General features: G+C 42.1%; 1 protein-coding gene across 2 annotated transcripts in view; it reads left to right on the top strand.

Annotated features, from left to right (window-relative positions):
• The window catches only part of CERS6 (ceramide synthase 6), a 219,689-nt gene that overhangs the window by 151,679 nt on the left and 54,545 nt on the right, over positions 1 to 13,465 (top strand). For both annotated transcript variants that reach the window (XM_019554084.1, XM_019554085.1), the window contains exons 5-6: positions 8,740 to 8,790; positions 9,647 to 9,739. In XM_019554084.1, coding sequence (XP_019409629.1) covers positions 8,740 to 8,790; positions 9,647 to 9,739 — 144 coding nt within the window. The remainder of the gene's footprint in view (positions 1 to 8,739; positions 8,791 to 9,646; positions 9,740 to 13,465) is intronic.

Genomic DNA, 13,465 nt, shown 5'->3' with positions numbered 1-13,465 from the left:
ATGTAATCCTCACATCCTTCAGGGATGTGCACTATACAAAAGGCCAGCAGAAGCAGCACCTTGTTTTAGTCCTCCAGGCTTGAAACATTAAAAAATAACTAAGTGTAGATGAGTCAGTTGTACAAAAAGGTGTTTGTGTGTTTGCTACAGTATGTATTTATTTGTATGTAAACAAAGGGAAATTTGTTACTAGAGTTCAATCCAGATGAATTTCACTGCTGGGTAGTGTATAGAAACTCTGCAAGCTTCAAAAACTAAGTAGGCATGAAGGATAATGACTGTGTTTGTTGCAGATTTCCTCTCTCCATAAAATTCCTCATTCAATAGTCCACTGTATTCCTTCTGCTGTGAAGTCACCCTTATTTTCCCTTATATGGGAATTAGATTGCCATAGGGGAACTACTCATAGACTGGTGAGTCACAGTTAGCAAAAGTAGTTTTTTTCCAGGACCTGTAATTTTGGTAGTGAAAGCTTGGGCGAAATATCTCTTATTGCTATTTGTCTGATATGAAAGGAAGTTGTTGCTTTTCAGATTTGGCTAAAAGTATGACTTGAGCTGTTCACATCTGCCCAAGTCAATAGGAAAAGAGTTAACAAAATCTTAGAGTCCTAATGTCCATTCTCTGCTCTAGCCAATATAAAACATAACTTAAACTGCCAGTTTTATTACCTTTAGAAGAAATAGATTAAAACCTGGATTTAAATAGATTAAACTCCTATGGAGAGGGTCCAGAGGAGGGCCACCCGCATGATCACGGGTCAGCAGGGCAGGCCCTATGAGGAGAGGCTAGGGGACCTGAACCTGTTCAGCCTCTACAAGAGAAGGCTGAGAGAGAGGATCTAGTGGCCATTTACAAACTAGTTGGGGGGGACCAGCAGGCATTGGGGGCATTAGTCCCTGTTCCCCCGAGCACTACCAGGAGCGACAAGAAATAAAGGTCACAAGCTGGCAGAGGGTAGATTCAGGCTAGATATCAGGAGGTGCTACTTCACTGTCAGGGCAGCTAGGATCCGGAACCAACTTCCAAGAGAAGTGGTGCTGGCTCCTACCCTGGGGGTCTTTAAGAGGAGGCTAGACAAACACCTTGCTGGAGTCATTTGACCCCAGTACTCTTTCCTGCCATGGCAGGGGGTCGGACTTGATGATCTGCTCAGGTCCCTTCTGATCCTACCAACTATGAAGCTATGCAAACCTGTTATTTCCTGCCCTAGACGATTAATTTTACCTTAAAAAAATATTTTCCCCAATTACCTGTAAATCCTTGTAGTAACCATAGGGGAGGGGTGAGAAAGAAATAAATGCTAGGTTTCAAACTACGAAAGACTAAAACTGTGTCCATAAAAACATGAAATCCCATTTGAATATCTCTGATCAGCTCAAACTCCAGAATTTGTTTCTATAGCTACATTTGTCCTACAGCTAATTGGACATGTATTGGTTCCTCACCATTAAGCATTTCTTTTATAGGTCATCTGGAAGCTGCTGGTGGCAGAACTGTGCTGCTACCCAGTGCCTCCGCAGGTGGCAGATAGAGGAATGACTTTCAGGGAAGGTTAGGTGTGAAATAATCAGGGATAACCCTGATAACCACAGACCAAGCAGCAGCAGCACCATCACTATGTGGAGAGGACAGCAGATGGCAATGCTTTGCCTCCTAAAAAGCCACATACATCCTTTGAGAGTGCTGTGACATGTTCACCACTGTAATAAGCCTGCCCAGCCCCTAGCCTTGGTTCTACAAGTCCTCAACGGCAGAGCAGGCAGAAGAAAATGTTAGCATCTCAGTGACTGTGAAGGCGGACGAAGGTTGCAGTGGAACAAGATTTCCAATTGTCTTGGCCTCTTTGCATTTGGATTAAGGTCCCTTTCTGTCAGGAACTATGTGGAAGCTGAAGTACAACAGCTTCTGCATGATAAAAGTAATCACTGACAAGTATCTTTCATGAGAACAAGCACATTTTTCAAGCCTTTTGGCAACCAGCTAGTGATGACAGGAACAAGATTGTGAAGTCTGGAAGCTCGTAGTTATGAACTGGCACAAAGACTGAGTTACAAGGAGGTCATTTAGTATTTGGATGAGGCAGGAGTGAGATTTCGCAAGTGTAACTGCAACTTAGGAGCCCTCTTCAGGATCTGTTCTTCTTGTGCCACGTCGGGAAGGGGCTACAAAAGATGCCCTAAACATAGCCTGTCTATCTTCTTCCTGACTGGATAACCATGTCCAGTGCAATCACCTTTACTGCAATTGAAATCAACAAAGACACACAATCAGTTTTAGGACCTGGAACATCAGAACCCTTGTGGACCGTTCTAATAGTGAATGTCCAAAGCACTACACTGCAATGGTGGCTTGAACTCGGGTGACGCAACATCAGCGTTGCTGTACTGAGTAAGGCCCAGCAAGCAGGAGATGGGTAGTTCAAAGAACATGGAGGCAGCTGTACCTTTTTGGAAGAGTAAACAGGAAGGAAAATGCTGGCTTCAGAGTTGGTTTTGCCATCAAGAATGAACTCATAAACCAACTCAGCAAGTTCCCTATCAGAATTAATGAGCACCTCATGATTCTCCACCTTGAACTAGCAGGGAGCCAATATGCTACTCTCAGCAGCGTGTATGCCCTGACTCTTGATGAAGCCAAGGAGGAATTCTATGCCAGCATTGACCACGTCTTTTTTGACATGCTGGCAGGAAACAGACTTGTTCTTCTCAGCAGTTTCAGTGCCAGAGTTGGAAGTGATTTGAACCTCTGGAAGTAGGAAGTGAGTTGAACCTCTGGAAGTAGGTATGGTCAACTTCAGCGGCATCCTCCTCTTGACCAAATGCATGGAACATGGACTCACTAGCACCAGCACTCTGTTCTACCAGAAAAACAGGCACCAGACAACACCCACAATCTATACATTGGTACTTAATTAACTCTGTCATTGTTTGTGCTTGGGATTGCAAAAATGTCCCTGTGGGTGGGTGTCACTTCAGCACCTGCCATTCTTATCACCGTCTTCCTTGTTCATCCACCATGCTTTGTCAGGAGATAGATAGCATATGAAAGGAGGTTAACAGCTTCTAGGATGGTGATAAGATATTGGCGCTCTGCCTCCCCTATGCCCTGCCCAGTCCCAGCTGGTATTCAGTGATTCTCATCAATCGAAACTCTCTTCACCAGGCATGAGGGTTGTTAGCCCTGCTTACATCCTCAGTGGGTACATCTTCCCTTAGTTCCTCCAGAGAGGGTTATCTCCTTTCTCCCTACCTTCTCCAGCACAAGAGAATACCCTGGTCAGGGTCTCCCAATTATGCGATTTGTCCTGTTTTAGGACCTGTGTCTTTCTCTCTCCCCCTCCTTCACCCCTCCCTCCCCGCCCAAGTATCCGGCCAGGAACCAGTTTTAATCAGTTCTGATTCTCAGGGAAATCTCTGGCCCTTTTAGCCTCTTCCCTCCAATACCAGGTGGCCCAGGTTTCACCCACACAGTCCTGTTTACTATGTGTCTGGGTCACCAGCTGATAAACTTCTTCCATCACCCCTCCCCAGCTTTGTCTACTCAGATGACTCACCACTGGTGTAAGTCCATCAAGGTCCATTTGAACCTGCCTCCTTCAGCAAGCATTTTCCTGAGTCTGTTAATGCTCTGTGCCTCCACATGGACTCTCAGTAGCTTCCTCCAGCCACCTTTCTCTCCCCTCTCTAGGGAACAGACTCACTGCTGGATTTCGTTTCAACAAAGTCTTCTGGGTTAGTGGTCAATCAGTGTTGGCTCCCACAGAGGACCTCTGCATCCCTGAAATTCCCCTCTCTGACATCCTGACATCACTGGGCATTGATGAAGTGAGGCAGGCTCACCTCTAGTAAGTATTCTTCCATTCTATCCTAGCCCTTGAAACAGGGCCATTGGGTAGTCCCCTGTTACAGTCCAGATCACCCAAGCTATGCTAGGCTGACAGTTGCTAGACTGATCACTGACTCATCTACTTGATTATGTCATTCAAACTGGGTCCCAAACAGCAGATGCAACAGAAGCACAATGCTCATGGAAGATCAGGGTTGAAGGACTCAAGAACCCAATCAAATGAGACCTCTTCCATCAGTTCCTCAATGAAAAAATGTAATTCTAATCAACAACAAGGGGAAAATGTTTGCAGTGCTTGGGGTGCCTTCAAATCCACCATCATCAGCACTTGCAAAGAGGTACTTGGATTCTCTACCAGGAAGCATCAAGATTTGATGAGAATGACTGGGAGTTTCAAGAGCTGATTGACCGCAAATGCAAGGCCTTTTGTGTTTGGCAAAATGACATCAGCTCCAAGCAAAGAAATTGTATCTCCAACAAGCCAAGGTAGAGGTCCAAAAACAGGCCCATGATATGAAGAACAGATGATGGGAAGACGACAAGAAAGATATTCAAAATCTTTGACATCGACAATATGCATGATTTTTTCAGTGCCACCAAAGACATCCATGGTCTGAGTACTCATGGACCAACCCCATTGGGACCTAAACATCAAAGAAAAGAGGACCATCAATGCCTGTTAAAAGGAGCATTTTGAAGACCTTCTCAATTGAGACTGTTGTTGATGAGATTATTCTCAACTCCATCCCACAGCATCTAGTGAGGGAAGATTTTGGAATCCCTCCAAATCTTGATGAAGTGAGGAAAGCCATCAAGGAGATAAAAAACATAACGGCATCTGGAGCTGATGGAATGCCTTGTGAAACCTTCAATCAGAGGTTGATTCTAGTTGTAATTACTGTACATCTCCTCAGATAGCTTGGGTTTGGGGATATATTGGTTATAGCGTTTAAACTTCCGAGTCACATAATGAATGGGAAATCCTTTTTATTGGGAGAATCATTAGATTGTGGTAGCCTGATTATCAACAGTTTTAAATTCCAAACTAATGTACTACTTTTTTTTTATTTTTTGCAATATAATGTGTGGATATCAAGCTGCACATGTTCTCTTTCTGCATTTGTCTGAGCTGGACTGCCCTATCTAACATTGACACAAGGAGAACATGCATTGCTGCAGCATAAAAAACTTGAACAAGTCTTATTTAGGGTAAGGGTATGTACTTCCTACTTCAAGAAGGCTGTTAACCAGAATGTTTCTGCCCTAGCAGCTTGCACACAGTTACACAGAGCCCGCACATTTTGTTTCAAGTTCTTAGTGTGGTGCCCGGTGGGTAGGTACTTTGGCCTTAGAAATGTGGTTCACAAAGTACAAAGGTCAAAACCAAAGGGCAGCTGTGCTTCTAAACGCACACGTGCCTCTAAGGACCCTGCTTATGCACAAAGGAAGTCTTGGCAAATCTAATTTAGATTGGTAATTTGGTTACTGCTGCTTCGATCATTCCTAATCTTTCATTGTGAATGCTGAGCACTTGACAGGAAAAAATATTGGATGGAATGAAAGATTCCAGCGTGCCCTCTTTGGTCTTTCTTATTTACAATAAATTGTAAATTGATGTCCTGGTCCAATATGTGTGGACTTCTATAGAAGATGAGTGATGTTTCCAATTTTGACATGAAAACCTAGCTCACTGAAATCAGTAATAAAGTTTTAATTGACTTGAGTGGGACCAGGATTTAACCCCTGACCTCTTCTCCTACCTAACTAGAAGAATGTGGTTTTATCGGTGAACTGGGGGAATTAGAACCTCATTTTGCTCAGGCCAATCTGTACAGTAGATTAAACAGCAGTGTTGATAATTTTTTAAGGAAATCCTTTAAAAATCTATTTTCCATGTGTGGAGAAAGGTAAATAGAGTGCAAGACATTCAAAGTTAGAAGTGAAAAAATGAGAGTACTTAAGGGCTTTACCAGGATATGGAGAAAGTGCCTTAGGGCAGAGGAAAGGAGAGAAATGTATGTTGTCACAGTAATAAAAATGTTTTCCAAAACAGATCCCACTAACTGATTCTTTTTACTGGCAAGTGTCACCTTAACCTTGAAATATTATTTTCTTCCACTTTCCTAGGGCAAATAAGGTAATAATTTTTTTCTTTTCATTTATTATAACCCACTGTTGTTGCTTTCAGCCATTATCTGTGTTGCAATGGTGCCTACACTCCGAAATGATAACTGGCTTCTGTTGTGCTAGGCGTTGTACAAACACATAATATAAGATGGTCCCTCTCTTGAAAAGTTTGCAGTCTAGACAGACGAGACAAAAGAGGGGAAAGAGAGGCTCAGAAGTTGAAATGACTTGTCCAAGCTCAAACAATAGGTCAGTGGTTGAGCTGGGTTGGTCTCCTAACCCTTGATACAGTGTCCCATCCAGTACATGATGCTGCCTATGATGATATAAGTTAAGGAGTTAGTAATGTCATTAAAGTTTAGAAGTGCCACTTTAAACACTTGGTTGAAATGTCCACAAGATTAACCAGTATGCAAAAAGAAATCCACTGACAGTAGGAGACTAAGGTATGGCTTATCTTAATTCACTGACATGCTATATGTTGTATTCTTGAGGAATAACAATACTTGAAACAAATACATTGTCTGGTAAATCAAATCATTTGTAGCCTGTTGACTCTGTAGGAAGAAGTAACTCAACCCTTCAGCTCCTGTTTTGCTCTAACTTATGCATAGAATTGTTCTGCCACTAAGCTTTACATTTCTAAACCTTGCTTAATTGGTATGGTTTCTAGGCTGTCTCTGATCCTGTGCCCTTTATTAGCGTTAGTTTCCTTCTTGTTTTACAAAAGCAAATCTACTGCCCATGTTGTCACATATTTTAGTAATAGGACTTGAGTAGTACCTGGAAAAGACTTGTTCTCAGTGATTCTAAGATTGTAACCACAACATCTTCAGTTAACTTATTTTCTTTGGGTCCTGTCTGAACTCAATGTCATTTGTAGTGATCAAAGTTATAACTTAGAAAAGCCCTCTAACAGGAGATTGAGGGAGCTGGGAATTATGATTGTGCTTTGGTGACAAAGCAGCTAGCATATCATATGGGGGTATGTGCAGCTGTTTGCCTCACCTGGTCTGTAATCATGAAGCTTGCTTTAAGCTGTGTGATCATAGATTGGGAGTGGCATGTGCAGCCATGCTGAGACTCCACTGGGATAACTCGGTGAGGGGGGCGGTGCTAGCAGGTTTGCTGGGGATGGGGGGAAGTTTGTGGGTCCATGCGGTGGATTGTCCATCTGGGAATGAGCTAAAAATAATTCAGTCTGAATTTTTTGGAGGGGGAGTAGGAAGAGCAGAGTCCTGGGGGCTGGGGCAAGAAACTGGGCTTTCCCAGCTCCAGGGCTGTGCTCCAAATATATACAGCTATTTGACAGATCAGGCTTGCCATTTTTGGACAGATTTAAATCACCCAAGCACCTGCACAGATGGGCATTTAGATCAATCTGACCCTAGTTAGGTTGATCTAAATGTAACACCTCCATAAACCCTTAGTCGGTTAGAGTCAGACAGGGACAGCAGAGGGACCACACACACTGCTCCAGAATAAAACCCATTATGTAGCTCTTCTTTTTCTTGTATACTTCTGTGTCTTGAATCCTGTGATTACTACATCATCAGTCAAACACTATTTGAATCAGCTCACCTAGTAGGTAATCCATTTAGGGGCCACAAAAGCATCTGCTTGAGAATGGGGAAGAGAGGGACTTTCTGGGAGAAGTCTGGTCCCAGGGCTGAAGCTGTGCCTTTGGGCAAAGCAATGTTCTCAGACCCTCGAGTTCATGTTTGTGAAAAAAGACTGGGTCAAGGACAACTATTTTTTTTTCAGGGAACATATTTTGATATAAAATGTGACAAAAATGGACTTCCATGTTGGTCCTTTGCCATACAGTTTGGAGATTATGGCAACACAAAAGGTATTAGGAATGTTGAAAGGCAGAGTGAAACCAGCTCTTTTCAATGGCACTTTAAGAAACCTCTTAAAGAGAAAAACACCTTCTACCAGATTGTAACAGATGATTATCAGGCTCCTGCACCAATTTTTGTCGGTGTTACGTGCAATGAAATCGTAATTGCCTAAAGGAGTAAATGCTAAAAGAACAGATTTACTATCAGTTAAGGAGACTTTCCCATTCTTGTATTTCCTAAAAGTAAAAGATAAATAGTCACATAAATTGTGCCAACAGTCAGAAAGCACATCTGTACCAGAGCCTCCCTTCCACATCTTTCAGGCTACTTGAGATTGGCTTTTTGGAATGGAAGGTTCAGGGGGAAGGGCACAGCAAGTTTTGTCTCCAGAGAAAAGTGCTGCAAGTGGTTGCACTGGCAAACTCCATTTTTAGATGGTGAATTCCGAAGCCGGTGAAATAGGGATTTGATCTCTGTAGAGGAGACTGGATTTTCAAAGGATAAGTGGGGGTTGTAATCACTTCGCCTGGGATTTACTGCTCCATGAAATAGGCAACAGCCTATGTAGAGCTGTTTACACCTGTTCACAATCTAAGCCACCCTGATGTATACCACTGAGAAAATAACATGTTGAATTACAACATATTTTTTAGCAGAACACGGCACATCAAAATCTTAAATGAGACAGTCAAAATCTCTCTGAATCTAAGAGTTGTTTCAATATTAGCTATTTGATCATGAAGTTCTGAGGCTTCCAGCTCTTGCAATCTCTTCCCAGCATTTCTAGTCAGACACTGGAGATGCAAATGCTTAACAGCCCTCAAGATCTGGCCATGCATAATGTTAAACGTTTGCACCTAAACTGTCCAGGATGATTTCATTTCTCAACTACTAACATATCCCTTTGTTTCTTTTTAAGGTTCCTTGGCTGTGGAACACGAGACAGTGCTGGGCTGGATACCCGTATCAGGTACAAATTTTCATGTGCCATAGGAATAAATAGACCACCTTAGTGAACTGTTATTTTTTATTCTGTAAATTCCACAGTATAAATCCCAACTGTTTTGTGTAAATACAGCAAAACCCTGATAATGTCACACATGCACATACGCCTGCAAACACACACATATAACTGGCAAAAGCCTGTGATACTAAATGAAGTCAAAAGCTGAAGCAATGGATCAGGCAGTGCTTAGTCTCATTCCAATCGCTTCACCAAAGGGCAGTGCTACAGCTCTAAATTTGGAGGGACACTACAATTTATGCTTTTCTCCATTAGTGCACTTTGGTGCTCTTATGGAATGTCTAACCTTGCATTTATTTAATATCTAACATTAGAAGTGAAGTAAAAAACATAAAAGTTATGCTGTGTTAACTGAGCAAAGGAAAGTCTTTGTCGCCACACAAAAACAGTGGGAGGGCTTACACCCTTCGAGCTCGGCCCATCTGTAGCACCATGTGTGGTCCACAAGCATACCCTAAAAGTTACACAATGCTATAAGAATAAGCTTGTTAGTTCACAACTGGGCAGCACATCTTTTTTCTAAGTTGCTGAAGGACTAGGGCATAGCTTGTTGGCATTACAGCATTCCCTAGGTTTAGACATAAAGAACTGTAAGCAATTTGAGACAGAGACTTTTTTCACAGAGCCATGGATGTTTGGAAATGACACTCTTAATAATTTTCTGAGATCAGAAGTTTATCCGATAACTGATGATCATCCAGCAATCAACATGACTGATGTCTGTGATTAAATATCTTTTCTGCACATCTGAGATGTTTGTAAAATGAACTGGATTTTCTAACTGTTTTAAATCTTCTTTCAGCCCTTGACGCCTGATACTCATTACTACTACATAGTCGAATTGTCGTTCTATTGGTCCTTAATGTTTTCTCAGTTTATTGATATCAAAAGAAAGGTAAGAACAATCAGTGTAAAAACTTGTCAGGGGCTATAAGCACGTTTTCATTGACTCTTGAAGTAGCTCTGTTAGTGATGCTCTGTACTTGAAGCAGTTGCAAGCTGTTGTAGATATTCATTGTTGTAATACTAAAGCCTGATTGCTTGCATTTTTCTGTTCTTGGGTGCTGCGATGTGTCATTTTCTGTTCCTTGCAGCGGGGTACAGTAGTTGAATATTCATTAACAAAAGGCATCAATGTCAATCAGTCAACCACTAAAACCACATAATCATCATAAAGGTATTGTGCTGTTTCCTGACAGCAAAAAGGCATAATGTTCTCATGAGGTATGTTATAATGAGAACACCAATGAGACTGTTAGATGCTGTTTTTGAATTTGCTAGATAATCTTGGTAAGATCATTGAGAGTTTTGATTAATCCTTATACAAAGATAAGATTATATATAAAGATGTACATACTATTAAATTAATATTACACTTGTTCTTAACTTTTCAGATGAGAAAACCACATGCCTTTGCATATATATTTATAATACAAGAAGCGTAACAAAATGAAATAGTATGTAGCTTGTTTCCTCTGTAATTCAGAAAATATTTAAACTTTGGACTCCGAAAATTGTTTAGGGTATAGTTAAATCCATTGCTAATTGTCCATCTTTCTGGAAAAGTCACTGTCTGGGAACTTGCCCATCACAAAAAGGAGATGGGTTTTTAATCACAAAACAATAACCCTGAAGAAATATAAGAGCTGACTGTCCATATGTGAATTAATTTTGCTACTGCTAACTGTGACTTATTCTGTATCTTCCTTCAACAGGTAGCAAGAATAGCAGAGTGATTGATTACACATGACAAAATAACTTTAAAAAGCCCCCCAAAACACCAACAACAACAAAAATAGATAAAATAAAAGCCCCACTATGGTATTCTATAGCAGTGGGTTCCAACCTTTTTTCTGCCACAGACAGGCATGGAAGTGGCAGAACTGACTGCTTTCCTCCCGGGACTGCTCCATCCCCCAGCTTTAATCCCGCATGTCACCACTGCCAGCAGAAACCACTTGCCTGGGCAGACAGACAGGGGGCCAAGTAGAGGGCTTATGCCACAACCCAGAAACCAACCCACTGTGGCCCAGTACTGAGCTGCGGCCTGCTGGCTGGGAACCTCTGTTCTATAACATTGGTTTAAAATGCAGTGTTCATGTAGTGTGGTGTACTACTGCAATGTAATAAAAGTTGCATGAGGTTATAATTTGGTCTTTCCCTTTTCTTAAAAAGAAAAAGGGAATCACATTTACAAAAACTAGATTAAAATAATGTTATTTAGGTTATAAAGCCAACTGGTCAAAAGTTAGAAAACTTAATATTAAAACTGCCATGCCCTCTTGTTTATCCCTGCTAGACTGGATATTTAATTCTAGCAGACGTATTACTCTGGGGAAGGAAATGAATAGTGTCCAAAATAAATTAATCCCCTTCCCCCCAAGGTTCCCTCTTAAGCTATGTGCATGTGCAGCCACGCAGAATAAAAAATCTTACCACGCAGTAACTTTTTAATGCTGAGCACCAAGGCTGGCGCAGGACACTTAATGCTTGCCTGTCCAGGGGCCACTCCACTCCACTCCACTCCTTACCATGCTAGTATCCCTGTGGGGAGGGAGAGCACAGCTTCAGCCAGAGCAGCCCACAAGGGGCTGGGGTGCTGATCAGTGGGCAATTATCACCGCTGCCGCTTCCTCCTCCAGGCCCATGGCACGGGGCAGGCAGCCCCTTCTCCCTGAGGCAAGGCAGAGGTGGGCTGGGGCAGAGCTGGGCTCCACTGGCTCTGGGGAACTACTCTGCTTCCCAGCCCTTTTAGGCGAGCTTCGCTCTGAGCCCCATCAGCTTTACCCTAATCTTAGCTTTCATCCCCACGCTGCAAGCCCCACAGCTCCCACGCCAAAGCCTGGCAGCCCCATGGGTCTTCCATTTTCTGCCTTCTCCTTGCCTCTGCACCTCTCTGCAGCCTTTGGAAGTGATGCCATGTGCCTTGCTGCCTGGTCTGCCCAGCGGCAGGATGCCCATGGCATCGTACCGCTTTCAAAGGCTGCAGCGAGGCATGGAGGTGGGGAACAGGAAGAGCACAGCCTGCATGCGGGTCCAAGAGACTTGACAGGGAGGTAACAAAGTGAGCTGTTTGGTAACTGAAGACAGAGAACTAAAGTGCTTGCCCAGTTTTAAGTATTAATTAAGCCTTAATCCTGACCACAGAGACACGATTAAAAGGCAGCATGTGGGTGTTACAGCTAGTTTCTTCTATTATTTACAACAATGCAAATTAAAAGCAGAATTGGGCCCTGAAAGAAAAACATCTAACAAGATAATAAATAGACTGAGACTAATATTGCACTATACCGGATACATTCTTTAATATTGAAGGGAGAGACGGGACCAATTTGGGAACAGACCGAAGCAGCGCATACATGGATCGCTACACCTTAGAGGGAACATTGCCCCTCCCTCCCCCATCTGTTTCATTGATACTTATACAAGAAAACTACTCCAATTTCTGAGTTTGTAGAATTTCTCTTGAGAAGTTGGAAGCAAAAGTGACATTAACATCTCAAATCCTTGTTAGACAGCACATCATAAACAACTGACATGGGTTTCCATAAACTTCTTTACTCCAAGTGCCCAACTTACTGACAGTTGCTGTATGTGCAGTCAGTCAGGAGTTTCAAATCAGTACATCTTTATTGTTCTCAAGAGCAGAGATGTAGAGAAACGTGTCACAGGAGAGTGACCTGACAATGGCAATGAAGTTGAACAAAAAGTAGCAAGAATAGTATGTGTAAGCTGCAGAACCAAGGACTACTTAGCCATTTTCAAATATGAAAACTCAAACCAAACCTCTTAAGCAATGTTACTAATCATTCAGATTTTTACAGCACAAATGCACCATCGTATCTAATACGTCCCAAAGCATTTGTTTAGCCTTCCAGGCACAACTTGGTTTTATAGATATAGTTTTCTATGTGCACCTCTCAGGAGAGTGGGGGAAAGATATTGTAATTGCAGCATTATTGCATACTTACATTTAGATGCATTTATAACGTATCATGTTACTTCCTGACTAATTTATTTGATCATTTAAAAATAATAATAATAATTGGAATATTTATTGTATCAGGGTTGATGGCAGTTTTATGTAGAGTTTAAATTATGGTTTTTATGGGATACACAGTTTATCTCAGAATGTGGTATATCTCCCCCCGTGTACCAGATGCCCTCACTGTGTGGGTCAGATTAAAACTCCCCACCAGAATGACAGGTGAAAGTTTAAAGACAGACGCACGCAAACACACGTAGAAGAACAGTTTTCATGAAATAAACCTTCACTTTCTGACCTCACTATACTTGTGCTCAAATGAGTTTATCAAACACTTTCAAAAGGTGAGCCTAAGAACAAAAAATCATAAGTTGTCTGGACACAGAATCAAGGACTGAACACTGTCAACTTCATGGCATATTACCCTACATATTTCCTATACCTTTGTGGTTACAACATCACTCAATGAAACGTATCAGGGATATGGGAATTTAACAGTTAATATAGTTTTATAGTTTCATAGATTTCATAGACATTAGGGCTGGAAGGGACCTTGGGAGATCGAGTCCAGCCCCCTGCCCAAAGGGCAGGAAGTCAGCTGGGGTCATAGGATCCCAGCAAGATAAGCATCCAATT

This window comes from Crocodylus porosus, unplaced genomic scaffold (genome assembly GCF_001723895.1).
Source record: "Crocodylus porosus isolate Cpor-Errol unplaced genomic scaffold, CroPor_comp1, whole genome shotgun sequence".
Classification (NCBI taxonomy): Eukaryota; Metazoa; Chordata; order Crocodylia; family Crocodylidae; genus Crocodylus; species Crocodylus porosus.
This window is presented reverse-complemented; position numbering and strand designations above follow the sequence as displayed.